We start from the raw sequence: 20,251 nt of genomic DNA, 5'->3' as shown, positions 1-20,251 counted from the left end.
GCATGGTGCTCATCTCCATTTCTTGGCTGAGGAAGCCAGTATTGTCCGAAGATAATTTCCATGATTATGTGGCCAGGATGACGATGCACCAAAGGCAAACAGAACGCTGTTACTTTCCACCAAAGTGGTACCTATTAATCTACTTCCATTTGCATCATTTCAAACTCCTAGGTAGTGTGCAGGAGCTGAGGCAAGTAACAAGAACTCACCCCATTGCACAGAGCTCAGGTCTCAAACCTCTGAGCCATTGCACCCCCAAAAGGCACCTAAGTAGAAATATGGACCTAGGTGCAAAAAAATGTAGGGTATAAGTTTTAGGTGGCTGAGGACTGGTTTGGCAATAACAGATGTGAAGGGGATCTCACTTTGTTTAGCTTGTGTTTGGCTGTAATGTAGCTGCCTGGACCACAGGAATATACTGTTCTGATCTAGTTTGCCCTGGTCAGTCTCCATTTGGAGAACTGTGTCCAGTTCTAGAAATCACAATTCAAAAAGGATTGAATTGGAGCACATTTAGAGGACTAGTAAGGTGGAGGGTCTGAAAACTAAGTTGCAAGGGGAATGGTTAAAGACTCTTAGTAAGCTTGAGAGGAAATATTACAGCCGTCTTCAGATATCAGAAGAGTTGCCACACAGATAGCGGAGTGAATTTATTCTCCTTAATCCAGAGAGTACAATCAGAACAATGGGTTGAAAGTATAAATAGTAAGGTTCAGACTAGACATCAGGAGACTGCCAGCTAGTGGATGAAGCTGTAGTGTTCTACTTCATGAGTAGCTGGATAATCATCCTTTTGAGAAGCTCTCATAGATGCTACATTGAACTTGGGGTTGGACTAGATGGCCTCCAACTTCTAAACTCCATCATTCTATCTTTGGTGACATTGTTCTATATTTCTACCCACATGGTTCTTCCCTTCAATTAGAAAGCTTTCATTATCAGAAAGAATCCTGCTTATTTCCAACTTTGGATCCAATTTGCCTGGGATGTGAAAGAACAGTTATCTACTGTAATATGTTAGATTTTGTATATGTTCAAATTAGATCAAATTTAAACAGAGATATAGGAAAGTATTCACTGGGGGGGGGGAGAAAACATCCATAAAAGTACACCAGGCTATGCTCAGTTGTGAGGTGTGTAACTAAGATGGTTAAGTATTTCAGAATTTGGAACAAAAGGAAAGCATTTCTATGTTAGGTCTGCATACAGAGGCGTCTCTTTTCTTTTAGCAGTGAAGTTTATCTCTATATCTTCAGAATATATGCAGTATGCTCAGGGACTGAGCATTTAAGAGATTAATTAAAACCTTCTGATTTTAATTATCTGTTTTAAATCTTTGCATCAACAGTTCCTCAAAATATTCAATTATTTTCTCTTTGCTCTTCATTCCACACACACTGGGACAATGTATGCTAAGCTACATTGGAAGACTAAAAGAAGTAATCACCTATTATAAAAATGGACACTGCTCCAGCACTTCAGATAAATGAAAACAATTTGCTTGTCAAGATTCAGAATCTGGGGGTGGGGAAAATCTGTTTGTGAATTTTAACCCTTTACTGGACTTTAAACAAAACTGCTATGAGATTTTTTTCCCTTAACAAGCTAATTCATAGCTGCATCAACAACAAAAAAAGGGAGAAAGAAAGAAATCGTTACATGCAAAATTATTTCTCCAGTAATTATTTGGAAATGGCAAAGAAACTTTAATATCTGGGGGGTTTTTTCCCCTTCTATTGATGCATCATCTTTTCCCCATGGAAAATATTTTAACATAGATTCTATTTTCCTTTAATATTCTGAAATCCTCCACATCTGAAGTTCTCACTAGATCAAGATATTGATATCCAGCATGAGGAATACAGCTCAAAAAAGTTATTAATGTGGCATTTAGGTACATTAATATTTTTTCCTGATTTTTCTCACAAAGATAGATTTCGTCCTCACCACAATTTTGCCCCCATTCAATTGTGTCCAGTTCTTGGAGACTGCCTGGACAAGTCCCTGCAGTTTCCTTGGCGTTTTCCTTTTCCTTTTTTTTTTTTGGTTTGCATTGTCTTCTTCCTAGGACTGAGAGTGTGTGACTGACCCAAGGTCACCCAGCTGGCTTTGTGGCTATGGTGGGACTAGAACTCCCAGTATTCTGGGTTTTTGCCTGGTATTTTAATCACTACACCAAACCTGCTTTTATGCTAGGGTTGTACAATGGACTTTATAACACTGAGATCCAGCACAATGCCAGTGAGACACAGAGTTTCTCAAAATAAGCATATTATTACAGACAAGCTTATGAATGAGCATGTAAAGGGACACTGTCCCACCCTTCAAATTGGCTTTGCCAGTTGGCTTGGGGCCCCAGTGGGGAAGTGCCACACTAGGAGTGATTGATGGACTAATCACAAATCTCACCTCAACCTCTTCCTCCCCATCTTTTTATTATAACTTATAATTTTATTGATGCACACACACATACACACACACACACACACAAAGGGCAATTTGGAAATAAACCTCCATTTGGTTATCAATGACAGATACTCGCAGATACAGAACTTTTATTATACACATTAGAAAACTACATTACATTACTTTTTGACATAATCGCTGTTCAAATTGAGACAATTGTCATAACGTCTTACTAGGTTTGAAATTCCTTAGTAGTAGTCCCCAAATCTGGGCTATGGGGGTGTATGTGATCAAAAATATCCCAACGGAACTGCTTCAAAGGTTCTTGGGTGCGTCTAGTGGTGTGTGGGCAAGCATTATCATGAACCAACACCACACCGAAAGTGGTACCAAAGAAAATCCCGCCAAATGTGAATATGGCAAAGGAGTGCAGCTAGTGAAGTTTTTGGAGCATGGTTCGACCATCAATTCAGAAGTCTACTGTGAAAAGTTACAAAAACTCAGATGAGCCATCCATAACATGCGTTGGGGCATGCTAACTTCCAGTGTGGTGTTAGTGCTCGGCCCACGCCATCTAATCTCATCTTCCAGTAAGCTTGCCACTTGCTTCCCTGCCTGTGATGGGCCCAGCAAACAGGAAGGTTGGGGAGCCCAATCCCCAAGAGGCAGCCGGGACTCTCCTCCCCATTTTTCCCCACCCGAGCCAAGCCCTGGAGCCACCCTCACATGGCCTGAGAGGATCCGCAAGGCTCCTCCAGTGGATCAGGCCCTGGCACCCACCCTGGCCTCACTCCCCTTTACTGGAGATTCCAGCCCTGCCCAGGCCCCCAGAGGCACCCTCCAATGCGAGCAATATCTAGCTGGCCACGCCCATCCACCCACCCACCCCCAGGGCAACCACAATGCTGGGGCTTATTTTTGGGATAGGGCTTATATTACAAGCATCCTGAAAAATCATGCTAGGGCTTATTTTCTTATTTAATCTTATTTTTGGGAAAACATGATATATATTCATATTGTTTAGTGTTTTTAACTTTGTAAGCTGCCCGGAGTTGCCTTGTGGAAAGACGACTGGCAAATAAATTTAATAAATAAATACAATAAAAATAACTATTCATCTGCACATTGAGAAGATGGTCATTGTACTGCTAAAATATTGCTGGTGTTTTCTGACCAACCGTCAGATGTCATTTTGCTCATGTTGGTATCAAGCTCATTAAAAATGTCTCACTTACCGGCTGAACAATGCCACGCATTAATTTGGGTACTGAAGAATCCTGGCTTTACCTAACCATTCCAGTTGTATTTCCTCTGAAGCTTGAGCAACGTGGGTTGCACACTGTTAGTAGTGCCATGGCAAGTTTGAAGGGGGTGCTTTGTTTCAGCTAAGCTTTGTTTGAAGGGCCCCTGAAGTACATCGTTGTGGCAGAATAGCTCTCCACTGTGAAGAATCAGACCAAAGTGGCTGCGTTGCTTTAGTTCGATGAACAAAACATGGCCAATCAAGTGAGATCAACTTTGTCAGACTAAGGTGGCTTACATCATCAAGATGGAGTGACACTGCTCTGTCAGGCAAGATATTTCATCAAGGTGGGTCATTGCCAATCCAGACACTCCTGATTTTTGACAATATTTTGAAGTATATTAACTGCTGGTATCAAGGAGTAAACCCTAAGGATCCTATATCTTATTTAAATCAAAAGGCAATTTTTAATTATCTGGCCCAGATAAATGTGTACTAATTGCCCAATAACGATATAATTCATAGAAAATTATCATGTTAGATAAGCACTCCTCATGATGGTGGTGGTGGGGTGCTCCTGGGAAAGGGAAGAAACCCAGGAGTGTGTGATGTAAGGTATGAAGGTCATCCTAGCTGCCCAGTTAAAGCAGTCATCTCGAGCAGTGATATAGGAAGATGCTGAAGCAGATAATCACTTTCATGATAACGGCAAAGGCGTTATTTCAGGAGACAGCAGTGATAAACTACTCCTGCATTTTACCAAGAAAAACACATGGATAAACAAATGAAAGCACCCAAAGTTAATCTAAATTTGAGGAACCTTGGTGGAGCAGTGGGCTAATGCCTCCTTAAGTAACACCAGCTGCCTGCAATTAGTGCAGGTTTGCGTCCCACCAGGCTCAAGGTTGACTCAGCCTTCCATCCTTCCAAGGTAGGTAAAATGAGGACCCAGATTGTTGGGGGCAATTAAGCTGACTTTGTAATAATGCCGCTTGGGGGTGTGTGAAAGCCCTAATAAGCAGGCATATACATAGAATGAAGGCTACTGCTAAGCTTGTAAGCCGCCCTGAGTCTTCGGAGAAGGGCGGGATATAAATGGAATTAAAATAAAAAAATAAAAATAAAATAAATTTTCCTTTGAGTTGTGGGATAGTGGGGCAATGGGGGCAAAGGGGGAGATTGAAACCTTGATAGGATGGAAATGAGCCAAATATCCCCCTTTAGGAAGGTATCTTAGGACTGTATCATACCTCAGCCATTTTGAGAAATACTGACAAATCTCTATCAATTCAAAAACCCTAGCAATTATTTTATACTTCCTTTTTACCATGATTGCTTTGTAGTGGTTAAGATGCTTGATTAGAAACCAGGAGATCATGAGTTCTAGTCCCACCTTAGGCCTGAAAAACAGCTGGCTGACTTTGGGCCAGTCACACTCTCTCAGCCCACTCATCCAACAGGATTGTGGATGTGGGGAAAATAGACAGGCAAAAGCATTATACAAAGGCAGGGTATAAAATAAAAAATAGATTCTTTTTCTACCATTCATCCTCTTGAAAGACTCCTTAAACTAGAACACAAATTAACTAGTCAGAGACATATGCAAATATTTATGTTTCTCTCCCTTTTGATCTTTTCTAACTAAAAATATTAGAAATAATTTCTGAAATCCAGGAAAATGATCTATTTCTTTTACTCTATATTTTCAATACAAATTTACATCATGCCTTGGATTGGCAGTGTTAAGAGAAATCAGGTGACAACAATGTTACATTTAGTAGAAATAAAATCACAAATTTAAAGAGCACTCCTCTTATTTAGTGCATTATCTAATTTCCATAGATTAAAATAATTAGCAGCAGCTAAAAGCAAACATCTTTTATGCAGAGTATTTCAACTTCTCCATTTCAGCGTTTCTTTGTTCTTCTCAAATAGATGGCACTATTAAAAGTGCCATGCTTAACAAGGTTGAAAAATGCAAGCTCAAGACTTCTTTTTATTAATTTCTATAAAGTAATTGATGCAAATGCTGTTTTTAACAAAGTGGATAATAGTTTGATATATCTGTACACTATAATGAACTCCTAGTTTCTATGAAATGGCATTTCAAGGCATGTGCACTTAGCCACAATCGCAGGTATTTGCCTGAGAAAAAGTCAATGAAAACACAGACTGATTTTTACCTTTTACCAAAATACTTTAAAAGACCTCCAGAAAATGAAGTCATGACATAAGCCTAAGATTGAAAATCAGGCTTATCAAATGTGATATTTTTTCTATCCTGCTCTATGGAGTAGAGAGTTGGTCTCTGACAAAAGGCCACCTGAAGAGACTAGAAGCATTTGAAATGTGGATTTACAGGTGTCTGTTACGTATAAGCTGGGTTGATAAGATCAGAAATGAGGAAGTGAAAAGCCACCTGGGAAAGCCAAGGGAAATCATCAAAACAATTAAAAAACAAAAGTTAGAATATTTTGGACATGTGATGAGATACCCAGAAAAATATGGCATACTCCATTTAATCCTCCAGGGAAAGATTGAAGGCAAATGAGGTCCAGGCAGAAGAAGAACATCATGGCTTCAAAATCTAAGGGACTGGTATGGACAAAACTCAGCAGCACTTTTTCATCCGGCTGCTGATAAAAACAGGATTGCCAACATGATCGCCAACGTCCGATAATGGATATGGCACAAGAAGAAGAAAATGAAGTAAATCCAAGTGTGGGTGGTTTGCTGCCTTCTATTTATTAACAGAAATCAAAACAAGTATTATTAATAAATTTACCCATTGAGCAAACTATACCACAAGCTACATAAAAAGTCTGCACTACTAACCTGCTGTCTATGTTACAAAGGAGATAGGAAGTGGATTTTCAAAAGGAAAAGTCAGGTGAATGGCCGAAGCATTACCTGCACTGCCAAATTTTATATAATCATAAACCAGGAGAGAATGATAACGAAAACCCAAACCTATATATTTATTAAGACTACTGGCATGTAAATAGTATCAGTTTGGATCCAAGGAAGTTGATACATAGCCAGTTATATGTGGTCTTCTCTGCATCCTTCTCTGTGCATTTATAAACTTGCACCCATGTGCCCCAGCAATAGCTATAAAAACAATTCTTGGAACTCAATTGAGCAAGAATCCAAAAGAAAAGCCAAAATTTAGAGTAATAAACTATAGTATATTATTAGATTTTTTTAAAAGAGTATGGAAGCAATAAGTACTTAGTTTAATTCTGTTGAGATGATTAGGGAGAAGATGGAAAACTTTAAGAAAAATGTAAACGTGTTAGACATCAGCTGTCCACATTTGGGGGGGGGAGGAGAGCCATTGGAGTGATAGAATTCAGATAGAAGCATGTGAACCCAAATTGAGCCATAGACTAGAATGTAAATAACGACCCTGGAGTCATTATTTACTGTTTGAAAAAGGAAGAGAGAAAAGCGAGGAAAGAAAAACCACAAAGAAAAGTGCAGATATTGCTGTTTCAAAATTAGATGAAGCAAGCCTGCCATAGTCAAATATTTATTCTTGAGCTAGCAATGGTCAGTGCTAAAAATTATGATCAGGAAGAAATCAACATTCTGATAACTAGGTAATCTTACTCATTGGGCATATCCAACATGGGCTGAGAAATCAGTGGAGAACAGAACAGAACAGAATAGAATAGAATAGAACCTTGGAGGTCATTTAGTCCAGCCCCCTCCTAAAGCAGAAGAACCTGTACCATTTCAGACAAGTGACTGTCTAGTCTCTTCTTAAAAAACCTGCAGTGAAGGAGGGCCCACGATTTCTGAAGGAAAGCCGTTCCACTGGTTAATTGTCCTCACTGTTAGGAACTTTCTCCTTAATTCCAAGTTGCTTCTCTCTTTGGTCAGTTTCCAACCATTGTTTCTTGTCCTGCCCCGTGGTGCTTTGGAGAATAGTTTGATGCCCTCTTCTTTGTGGCAGCCCCTCAAATACTGGAATACTGCTATCATGTTACCCCTGTTTCTTCTTTTCTTTAGAGTAGCCAAACCCAGGTCCTGCAGATGTTCTTCATATGTTTTAGACTCCAGGCCTTTGATCATTTTAGTTGCTCTTCTCTGAACTTTTTCCAAAGTCTCAAAATTGGTTGCAGTATTCCAGGTGTGGTCTTACTAGGGTTTTATAAAGTGGTACTAATACTTTGCGTGATCTTGATTCTGTGCCAGACATAGGGTCCCATATACTATGAAATGAAACAAGAACCCGGATTTTTCTTCAAATCCCAAATTACAAACTAATGGAAATAGAGATTATGAGAAAAGGAGAGGCACAGGCCATTTCCAGCTTTTGAGAACATCTAGGCAATTTTTAAAAGTACAGCATAAAATGGTGTCCCCTCACCCATTGAGCTTAAGGTCCATTATCTGATTGGTTCTAGGTAAGAGTCATTTCCTTTTCAAAATAGGACAAATTTGCTGTGAATTCTGAGTGATAAATTGAGTGAAGCCCCAGCTACAATTGCAGGAGAAGGGTTAATAACTTTTAGAAGAAGGAAGCTTTTCTTAAGATCATCATCCACCCACATTTTTGTTTCTAAGCAAGCATGCGGTGTAAATACAATTATTACAGACTCTGAGCAGTGAAACAGAAGAATATAAAGCAACAGTCCTGTGAGTAATTGTGAACATATCCCTGTGAACATGAAGAATAATTTACAACTTCTTGACTTACAGACTTAGCCATTACGATTCCCAGGAGCGGGAAAATATATTATTTAAAGATGCAGAGAATCCATATGTACAAAATAACTAAAATAGTTACAAATAATTAGAATTTCAGTTAAAAGTCTGTCCAGCAAAATGGTTTTAAAGCTTTCTTAAAGGCCACTAAAAACATTAAGTCCTCTTATCTCAGTAGGGAGTATGATTACTCACGTTCATTTTTATATATATCACTGTTGTGACTACTGCCTGTCGATGGCCTTCGGTTAGGCCGAAACAGGAAATAAAGATTTGTCCCACATGTGTGGTAGATTTCTACAAATAAAAATAAGGGTTTATTTCATCTCTATATGAGCATATTAATCCATTATTCAGATGGAAAGCATACTTGTCCTTTGTAATACATTTTACTACCAAGTAACCATATCATTTTCAGCTAAGAACACAAAAAAGCAAGGTAAGAAAAATAGAAAAGAAAACAAGAATAATTTGAATGAATGAATAAAAATCTATTATTCACTCATTCATTTAAACTTATTAACTTCCCAACTCCAGAGGATTCATATATACGCTCATATGCTCATCTTTTATATGTACAAAGTGGTCTGTCATTCAAAGTAGTATAATATTTGAAAAATATAATATTGCTTTCTAAGTTATGATTTCATAAAAAAACAAGTAATTAATTTTTTAAGTCCAGTTTGATGGAATAGAAATTATGTAACTAAAAGAAATTATGTAAACTATGAGTACTTGTAGCTGGAGGAAGAGGAGGAGGAGGAGGAGGAGGAGGAAGAGGAGATTTTCAAATTACAAATTCTAGTGAAATAATAATTGTCGTAGTATAATTTCCAGTGTCCCCTTCATGGATTACTGCCTTGTCGTGGCGAAGGGGCTTGCGTAATTCAATGAAGCTATGGGCTATGCCGTGCAGGGCCACCCAAGACGGACAGGTCATAGCAGAGAGTTCTGACAAAACGTGATCCACTGGAGAAGGAAATGGCAACCCACTCCAGTATCTTTGCCATGAAAACCCTATGGACAGTACCAAAAGGCAAAACGATATGACGCTGGAAGATGAGCCCCTCAGGTCGGAAGGCGTCCAACATGCTACTGGGGAAGAGCAGAGGGCTAGTACTAGTAGCGCCAGAAAGAATGAAGCGACTGGGCCAAAGCCGAAAGGACGCTCAGCTGTGGATATGTCTGGTGGTGAAAGGAAAGTCCGATGCTGTAAAGATTTTTTCTCCATAGGAACCTGGAATGTAAGATCCATGAATCAAGGAAAGCTGGACGTGGTCAAACAAGAGATGACAAGACTAAACATTGACATCTTAGGTATCAGCGAACTAAAATGGACAGGAATGGGTGAATTTAATTCAGATGACCATCAGGTATACTACTGTGGGCAAGAATCCCTCAAAAGAAATGGAGTAGCCTTCATAGTCAATAAAAGAGTAGGAAAAGCAATACTGGGATACAATCCTCAAAATGACAGAATGATCTCAGTTCGAATCCAAGGCAAACCATTCAATATCACAGTAGTCCAAGTCTATGCCCCAACCACCAGTGCTGAAGAGGATGAAATTGACCGGTTCTATGAAGCCCTACAGCACCTTATAGAACTAACACCCAGAAATGATGTCCTTATCATCATGGGGGATTGGAATGCTAAAGTAGGAAGCCAAAAGATAACTGGAATAACAGGCAAGTTTGGCCTTGGAGTACAAAATGAAGCAGGGCACAGGCTGATAGAATTTTGTCAACAGAATACGATGGTCATAGCAAACACTCTTTTCCAACAACCCAAGAGACGGCTTTACACATGGACATCACCAGACGGTCAACACAGAAATCAGATTGACTATATGCTCTGCAGCCAAAGATGGAGAAGCTCTATACAGTCAGTAAAAACAAGACCAGGAGCTGACTGTGGCTCAGACCATGAGCTTCTCCTTGCAAAGTTAAGGCTTAAATTAAAGAAAGTAGGGAAAAGCGCTAGGCCAGTCAGGTATGAATTAAATCATATCCCTGTTGAATATACAGTAGAGGTGACAAATAGATTTAAGGAATTAGATCTGATAGACAGAGTGCCTGAAGAACTATGGACAGAGGTTCGCGACATTGTACAACAGGTAGCAACCAAAACCATCCCAAAGAAAAAGAAATGCAAGAAAGCAAAATGGCTGTCTGAGGAAGCTTTGCAAATAGCTGAGGAAAGGAGGGAAGCGAAAGGCAAGGGAGAAAAAGAAAGATATGCCCAATTGAATGCAGAATTCCAAAGAATAGCTAGAAGAGATAAGAATGCCTTCTTAAATGAACAATGCAAAGAAATAGAAGAAAACAATAGAATAGGGAGGACCAGAGATCTTTTCAAGAAAATTGGAGAGATGAAAGGAACGTTTCATGCAAAAATGGGCATGATAAAGGACCAAAATGGCAGGGACCTAACAGAGGCAGAAGAGATTAAGAAGAGGTGGCAAAATTACACAGAAGAATTATACAAGAATGAGCTTAACGTCCCTGATAATCACAATGAGGTGGTCACTGACCTCGAGCCAGACATCCTAGAATGTGAAGTGAAGTGGGCCTTAGAAAAGCTGAGCAACAACAAAGCTAGTGGAGGTGACAGTATTCCAGCTGAGCTATTCAAAATCTTAAAAGACGATGCAGTAAAAGTGCTACACTCAATTTGCCAGCAAATTTGGAAAACTCAACAGTGGCCACAGGATTGGAAAAGATCAGTTTACATTCCAATTCCAAAGAAAGGCAGTGCCAAAGAATGTTCAAACTATCGCACCATTGCACTCATTTCTCATGCTAGTAAAGTTATGCTTAAAATTCTACAAGCTAGACTCCAGCAGTATGTGGATCGAGAACTACCAGAAGTACAGGCAGGATTTCGAAGAGGCAGAGGAACTAGAGATCAAATTGCTAACATACGCTGGATCATGGAGAAAGCTAGAGAGTTCCAGAAAAACATCTACTTCTGCTTCATTGACTATGCTAAAGCCTTTGATTGTGTGGATCATAACAAACTGTGGCAAGTCCTTAAAGAGATGGGCATACCAGACCATCTTATTTGTCTCTTGAGAAATCTATATGCGGGCCAAGAAGCAACAGTGAGAACTGGACACGGAACCACTGATTGGTTCAAAATTGGGAAAGGAGTCCGGCAAGGCTGTATACTGTCACCTTGCCTATTTAACTTATATGCAGAGCACATCATGAGAAAGGCAGGGCTAGATGAATCAAAAGTTGGAATTAAGATTGCCGGAAGAAACATCAACAACCTAAGATATGCAGATGATACCACTCTAATGGCAGAAAGTGAAGAAGAACTAAAGAGCCTGGTGTTGCGGGTGAAGAAGGAGAGTGCAAAACTTGGGTTGAAACTAAACATTAAGAAAACCAAGATCATGGCATCTGGCCCTCTCAATTCCTGGCAAATAGATGGGGAAGAAATGGAGGTAGTGACAGATTTTATTTTCCTTGGCTCCAAGATCACTGCAGATGGGGACTGTAGCCAAGAAATTAAAAGACGCTTGCTCCTTGGGAGGAAAGCCATGGCAAATCTAGACAGCACACTAAAAAGCAGAGACATCACCCTGTCAACAAAAATCCATATAGTCAAGGCTATGGTCTTCCCAGTTGCAATGTATGGCAGTGAAAGCTGGACCATAAGAAAGGCTGAGCGCCAAAGAATTGAAGCCTTTGAACTATGGTGCTGGAGAAGACTCCTGCGAGTTCCTTGGACTGCAAGGCGATCAAACCGGTCAGTCCTAGAGGAGATCAACCCTGACTGCTCTTTAGAAGGCCAGATCCTGAAGCTAAAACTCAAATACTTTGGCCACCTAATGAGAAGGAAGGACTCACTGGAGAAGAGCCTAATGCTGGGAAAGATTGAGGGCAATAGAAGAAGGGGACGACAGAGAATGAGGTGGCTGGATGGAGTCACTGAAGCAGTAGGCGTGAGCTTAGATGGACTCCAGAAGATGGTAGAGGACAGGAAGGCCTGGAGGAACATTGTCCATAGGGTCGCGATGGGTCGGACACGACTTCGCAACTAACAACAAGGCAATTTCCAGTGTAGATATTGGAGACATCTTTTGGTTAGAGAAAAATTATATTACTGATTCAATTGTCATGGCTTTTGTAACAGTTATTACATTTGTTTTCCCACAATGTATTTTTTTAAAAAATTTCAAAGTTTATGATCCTCACTCAGTTTTGGGCATAGTCATTAAATACTCCTCAGCCCTCATTAATTTCACTGGGAAAAGAATTGAGCAAATATTTAATAGCTACAAAATTCAGTCTTACTTTGCCAGAAATATGCCATTAGTTGTTTGCCTATAGTATAGTATAGTTCTTGATTGATTACAAGAAAGGATTCCTGCAGGCAGCATTATATACCTTTGCACTGATTTGTACATGGAAACAGATTTAATTACAAATATCAGTATTGGCTGTATTGCAATATGTTTCCATATGATCTAGATTTAATAACAAATTTAAGGATTGAATTAATGTGATATGTATATTATATAGATACTTTTCCCCCTTAATTTTTTTCTAATTTTGTTTGTTTTCATCACTGCAATGTATGTACTTTTTATAATAATATTAGCGACTTTTCATTGTTTGTTACATCTCACTAATAAAAAAAAGTTTAAAAACCAGGATGCCATCAAAGGAAGCTGCATGCAAGGGATGGAGGGAAATTTCACTGATCGTTCATACATGTATGCGATGTTTTACTGGAACTAATCTCAGGCACGCCTGTTAAACAAATAGTTCATCAGAAATATCAATATCAAACCTATATGAAAATAATGGAGAGTCATCCAAGGGACCTCAGCAACATAAGCCATCTTTCAATAAGATCAGACCATTAACTTCATTCTCTCCTGGACTGGAATACATGGGCAACAATTAATGACGCCATATCATATTACAATTATGTATAGGGTTGACTACATCTGTTGTTTAAAAATGCAATAGCTCAACATCTTGCTGTTGAGATGTATCCAGACAGGTTTAAAACATGCAGAATAGAAAGTGCTGGTTGAAACCAACCAATATGGAGATGTTTAGGAGAGAAGCAGAAAACTCAATGGGGAGCTTCACTGTCACTAGGAGAGCTATAGGAAATGTGAAAAGTTATGGAATGGTTATGGAATGGAAAAGTTACATAATATCATAGTTAACCTTTTAATAGAAATTTTAATTGTAATTCAAAATAAATTTAGGGGGAAAAATTGTGCAGTTTTTCCTCTTTTTTTAAACCCTAGGAAATCTGGGTTGTTCACAGGTATTAAAAAAAAGATAATGAATCAACAAGAATAAATAGGAACAAACATATATACATTCGTTATTATACTAATTCATTAACTTATATAGTCACTGATCATTTTACAACTAATTCTTAAAGACCCTCCAGATAACCAAGATTTTAACCTGCTTCTGAAAGGCCAGGAGAAGAGGCGAGCATTCCACCTATGGGGGATGGGAACTTGCAAAATACGTATGTTAAATTCTCACACTGAAGAACAAATGTACTGTTGAAAACTAGATTTGGTTCTTCTGTCTTTGACTTGTAAAAGTCCTGGCTCAACAAATCAAAGAAAAACAACACAATAGAAACAAAATGAAAAACTTTATTTGTGATTCTTTCTTTCTTTCCTCCTCTCTACAAGGCAGCACTTACAGTATATTAAAAATGTTCTAATCATGGTTGTTGTTGTTGTTTTTAATTTGAACAAACATTGCTCATCTTGAAGTTGCTCTTAACAAAGAAATGGGTTCAGAAACCTACGAACAGAAGCTGTAGCAGACAAAAAAGTTATATCTTGAATGGCACGCTTTCCAGCAAAGCAAGCAATTTATTGCAACACCCCACCTCCACCCCAGTTCTCAGAATTAGTGACTCATACATTTGATCAACTACATTAAAGGTCACCCCTAAGTAACTCCAATAAAGAATTACCTGGCATTTTTCCATATGGTGACTCTTACTCCATTTATAGAGCTTGGCAATTATCCTGTGTCAAGATCTTCTTTTCTTGAAAAGCCGTCTAGCCCAACCAAGTCCATTTTGACTATAAAGATGAAAAAGAACTGTCAGAAGGTAGACATGGGGCGGCGGGGGGGGGGGGAGGAAGCTTGAAGGGGCCCATCAACACTTAAGCACCCAGAGGAGAGCTTATGGAGCTCCCTCTTGCTGGAAGGTGGCTAAGAACTTCATGAGTTTCTTGATAAACTATATTAAAAAGGAGCAGAATGGAATGAGTTATTCTTCACACCTATCTCTTTAAGTCTTAGAGGTCCCTTTTAAGACAGGCACAACTAGCTCCTAGAAGCTTCAGTCTTTCAAATTAAACTGTAACCCCTCCAAAGGGAGAGAACAGAAGTCAGAAAAATATCAACATAAGGTTTAGAAGCCTGCTTGCATAAAATACAATCAGTAATTAGGAAACAGAGTCTGTAAGAGCCAGGTATAGAATTCCAAACAAGCCAACTTTCTTCTCCAATAGGAGCTGTTTGGAGATTTTGAACAATCATATCTGCAAGCCAGTGTTTCTTGGAAAGGCCTGGTGATACTGAATCTTTTGCAGGCCTTGAACAGCAATGCCAAATATAATAGGGTTCTCCCAGGAACTACTAGCTCTCCAGCTTCTCTCCAAATGTCTTCCTCTCTGAGGACTTTTTGACTCTCTTGACTTCCACTTCCACTCTTGTACTGAGAAACTCAGCTGCTTTCAAAATGCTCAGTAAATCTACTAATTCTTTCTCCTCAAATGCTTGGAAACACCTGAGACATCTCCAGAGGAGACTGGTGTTTCCTCTCACCACGCACAAAAGGCAACCTAGGCATCATATTCTTCATATAATGCATTTAATTTCTATTCCAGTTCTGTACTTACTGTATTTCTACTTGGCTATTAACCAGCAGAATTTCATTTTATCTCTACCTGTGAGTTGATCCCCATGGCCATTTTGCCATAGCACAAGAATGGGCCACTGAAAATGTTTCGAAGACAGAAATGCACCGTGTCATCCTGTACTTACACTGAGCCCACCAACAAGATTTTTTTTTTACTTGTAACGCTCAAGCTCTGCTGTCCAATTCATCTGTGATTGTATGTTGTACAGGAACACCTTCTTCTCTATTATTGGATGCTCCCCTCCACAATCATTTTTTTTACATGTTTACCAGTTCAACCCTCTCTTTAAAAAAAAAGTTCATTAATGGAACAATAAGATGATATGTCTGTATGTGTGCACTCTGTCGCTTTCTTCCAAACCTATGAGGTCCTTCCTTTTTGATGTTGCCCAAAAGTCTCCCCTAAATATGGTGCAATTGTGAGGAAATACTTTCTTTGGTCATGGACATTAAAATTCACATTTGAAGAATGGACTCCATCACTTTGGCAGATCACATGGGCACAGAGGAGTTGGAATCCAAGCCAAGAAAAGGTAGATGGCACTACTGTTTTACTATTTACTATTTTAATTAGAATACTACAGAAACTGCAGTTGTTGTTTTGTAACTAGTGGCTGCTAATGAACAGACCCTGATCTAGTGCTTCCAAATCCTTTTCCCTGGGGTTGAAGGACTAGGTCTTCCTGTCCCATGGAGAAGCCTCAACATGAATAGTAAAGTCAACACTGACTAGGCAGCAAGTTGGCACCTTGCTAAAACTTCACTGTTTATGGTTGCATATGCATATCTTTGGATCAGAGCCACTGGTTCTCATAATTAAAAAGTGTTTGTTTGTGTGACTTAAATAGCATCTTGCTATACTTTATTCCCCTTGAAGAATTATTGTCATGCCACTTACTATTTAGACATTTCAATTGCATCTGTTTGTTTAGGTGGGAGAGAAGGCTGTGAAAGAAGACATAGTATGTCAGTGCTTTTTCTAATTGAAAATATCAACACAGTTAACACGTTTCCTTTCTCCTTGTCCACTCTAATCTTATTTATTGTGCCTCTGACACCTTCCGTTGCTTTTCTCATGGCTCATTATTTTAGCTAACATGATTCTAGTAGTTTTTTTTTTAAAGCAACAACTGAAAGCAGTATGGTTCCTATATCATCAGACATAAATCTCATCTGCTGTTCTGTAGTCCACATTAAAGAGTGGGTCATCACTAATTATGGATTACACATTTTCATAGCAACCACCTGAAGGTGACAAAACATTTGCTTTTGTCATGGTTCTGTTGAGAAACCCTGAGTTGCTAGTTGTATGACAGTTTCTAAGGGAAGGTCAGGTATATGACAACAACTTGATTTTATTTCACACCTTATTTCCTGTTACCAGGGTAAGTTGTTAATTAAATTGTTTGAACTAAACTGTTTTATCACCCCAGCAGCCTATATTTATTTCACATTGCAAAGACAATTCTGGTTAGTATTATCTAGCCTGCTGATCCTGCATTTAACCTTCCCTCTCACTCACAAACTAGGAGATGTCCATAGATATCATAATAGCATAATTAGTAGATCGCATGGTTTGGTGTGTATGTTTTCACATAGTTTAAGTAGATCTGTAAAATCAGTTCTTGCTACTCCACATTTTTCCAATACTATCTTCCTGTAACACTGCTGTAGTGCACTCCTTACCAGGTATATGACAGCCGGAAATTGTCCTCTGTGATTTCCATCTTTTGAAAGGGACAGCTGATTTTTCTTCCTACTGTATGCTGTGCAGACCTTGGTAGGAATTAGAATGAATGTCTCATTTCTGAATCAGACTGAAAGTAGACCAGAATTATTCTAAATTTGCTTGATATGTGCTGATATCCTATTTAAGGTAAAACTTAATGACGCATGCATGAGTCTCTTACTATAGCCCATCTCAATAAAACTTTTTAATCTACCAACGGAGTTGGTTTGCAGATCTGCAGTATCTTATAGAGTTGACATCAATCTTGCAAGTCTCATTGTGATTTACCTTCCCTCTCTCTTTAACTCTGGTGAATCCAAGGAATCTTCTTTATTTTTTTAATTTATTTTTTTATAACAAGTTTTATTAGTTTTTCAAATTACAACCTATATATTTAGAAAGCATTATGATACCTGGGTAGTCATCAATTGAGTAACAGAGTTTTCAATACATTGTTCAGGTTACATTATCATAGCATCCTTCTCAATTTCCCTCAACATTCAATACAACGTATTTAAACTAAAAATTTCTAGGAATAGCATAGTCAATTAAAGAAGTTTTTTTCAATCCAATTACGATAAGGTATATCTATATCCTGTTATTAAATTTTATCTAATTTTGATGTTAATTATAGTATCCAAGTTTAACCTTTAACATCCCAAATAGTATTCACAACCCAAAGTTCCCTTATTTTATTACACCAAAAATTGTATAATCTAATATACACCCAATATTTAAATAGCTAGTTTCTACCTAATAAACATTGTTTATTTCATATCCTAATACATCACAAGTTACCAGGGAGAGTCTATATTTATCAATCTACTTCTACTTATATATAACCAAAATTTTAACATCAAACATAGGATCCATAAGCCAAATTTCCATATATATCAATATATAAATTTATGATATTTGACATAAGCTTAGTAAATACTTAAACACATTTTAATTCTATCTCATGAATATTTTCTATTTCAGATCCTAATAAGTCACTAATCACTAACAAAATGACCTACAATAATTCCCTAGGAATTCATATTTTAAATCTAACTCTAGGTTTCTTTTTTTGCCAGGTGGGTTTCCAGACCCAGGGCTTTAAATTGCCGAGTAGGTCTTCATTTGTTTGCATGTATATTATTTGCACCACAGGAGGCCATCCAACCATCAGCGATATACAAAGGTTGAACCATTTATAGTCATTATATTGTTGCCATGTTAATTCCACTCTCTTTATTTGCTCTGACAACTCTGTCTGCGGTTCAGTCTGGATTCTTCTTCCATCTGGGTTGATCTGTTTTGAGTAGAAAATCTTATCCAGTTTTATAGTTAGTGACTGACTGTCCAAGCTTTCCACAGGTTGTCTTTGTTGGTCTTTGGCTTCCTCTATATTGGCATCACTATCTTGCATGTAGTGTACATCTGAAATTGTAGGCTCCTTAGAGAGGGTCAGAAGTTGAGTATTACGTTTTTCCCTAGTTTGTTGTTGGTCTTTAAGATTGTCTGTCATAGTAGTGATTCCTTGTACTTTAAAAATTGTAGGTTCTTTGAGTAAAGTCAGGTTTTGGATATTAGTTTTTTTCAGTACTTTGTTGTTGTTGCTTATATTCCTCTGTCTCAATAGTAATATCTTCCAATTTTGTTATGTTCTGAAGTGTAAATTCTTTAGTTGCAGTCTGGGTTTCAGTTTGTGACTTAAGGTTGGCAAGTAAATTATTAAATTTGGAAATAGACATCTCAGTGACTCTGTAAATTGTTTCAAGTATAAGGTTATAGTCAAGTGAGGTTTGTGGCTGATCCTTCTCTATTTTGTAATAATTATACAGTAAATAGTCCTTGGTGGAGGCTATTTTTCAAACAAAAATCAGTAAGTGTCCACCTCCACAACTCTAAGCCAAATTTATCTCCAGCTGTTTCAGGTTTTTATCTTAATGCCAAGGTCAGTCCAAAATGTAAGCAAGCTTGTTTGCCAGTAGTAACAGACTTGACCAAATCCTTTTCAGATGGAGTCTTTTTATTTATTTCTTTTTTGTCCATTTTTAGACTAATAGGTAGAATAGTCCATTTCTGTAAATACAGGAACTTTGGGCCAAAAGTAAAAAGGCAGTAAGTCCAATTAATCAGTATAATTTAGTACAAGGCTTTTTCTTTTCTCTCCCAATGTAGACAAAGGCTGCTATTAAGGAGAGTGGGGAAAAAATCACTTCCCTCTCTCTTCACAAGGGGAAGCAAATTTGGAAAGCTTTTGACAGGCAAAGTAGATGATTAGGGAAAGAACAAGGCAATTCTCACCCAGTTTTCAAGTACTTTCAAGTGTTTTGTTGTGCTTTTGGCTTCGGCAGAAAACGGCTAAACGATGGGCCATGGGAGTGGCCAATCCTTTCTTCTTCGGTTCAGAGAGTAGCTACAAGCTGATGTGACGGCCGCCGCCCTTCTATCCCCGACTGGAGAGACCTCTCCCCCACTCATTGCCCCTCCAGGGTGACTTTTGACCCCTTTACAGGGGCCCCCCGATGAAGAAATCCAGGCAACATGAGGAGTGATTCCCTAATGCATCTGGCTGCACCAAAATCCGGAACCAGAAGCCCAAGGAATCTTCTTGAATCTCTTCCAAATACTATTTTGCTTCCCATGTTATAAGGAAAGTTTTAGCCCTCTTTGTCCATGAAAGGGTTTTTGCTTATCTCCGCCAAGGTTGCTTTCATGACTCTCTACAGTAGATGAGTCCACACTATTTCTAAAGGTTTCTATTTCCTTAATCTTTCTGTTTTATTATGGGATTGATAAGAATAGAATAGAATAGAATAGAATAGAATAGAATAGAATAGAATAGAATAGAATAGAATAGAATAGAATAGAATAGAATAGAATAGAATAGAATAGAATAGAATAGAATAGAATAGAATAGAATAGAACAGAATAGAATAGAACTGTAAGGGACCTTGGAGGTCTAGTCCAGCCCCCTGCTCACGCAGGAGATCTTATATCATTTCAGACAAGTGACTGTCTAGTCTCTTCTTAAAAACCTCCAGTGATGTAGAGTTTATATTTTTGAAAAGGTCTCTTTGAAAGCTGGAAGTAGATTCCTTTTTTAGTAACTGAATTGGGCTTATCAACATGTTTTAATATTATGGTTCATCTTTCTGGGACTTCCTCTATCTCATCTGATGGGACACAGCCACTCAGATGCAAAGTATAAATGATCAGAATCTTTAAACATAGGAAACTGTACCTG

General features: G+C 38.4%; 1 protein-coding gene across 1 annotated transcript in view; it reads right to left on the bottom strand.

Annotated features, from left to right (window-relative positions):
• LOC310632678 (uncharacterized protein) overlaps nt 1-18,559 on the bottom strand; it is a 685,758-nt gene extending 667,199 nt beyond the window's left edge. Inside the window, exon 1 of the mRNA XM_083350025.1 lies at nt 18,484-18,559. Within this exon, the coding sequence (XP_083206151.1) occupies nt 18,484-18,526 (43 nt within the window). The 5' untranslated portion in view covers nt 18,527-18,559. The remainder of the gene's footprint in view (nt 1-18,483) is intronic.
• Nucleotides 18,560-20,251: the final 1,692 nt, after the last annotated feature.

Source organism: Vipera ursinii (assembly GCF_947247035.1).
Source record: "Vipera ursinii genome assembly, chromosome: 1".
In the NCBI taxonomy this organism is placed as follows: Eukaryota; Metazoa; Chordata; class Lepidosauria; order Squamata; family Viperidae; genus Vipera; species Vipera ursinii.
The sequence above is the reverse complement of the archived record's forward strand: the minus strand, read 5'-3'. Positions and strand labels throughout refer to the sequence as shown.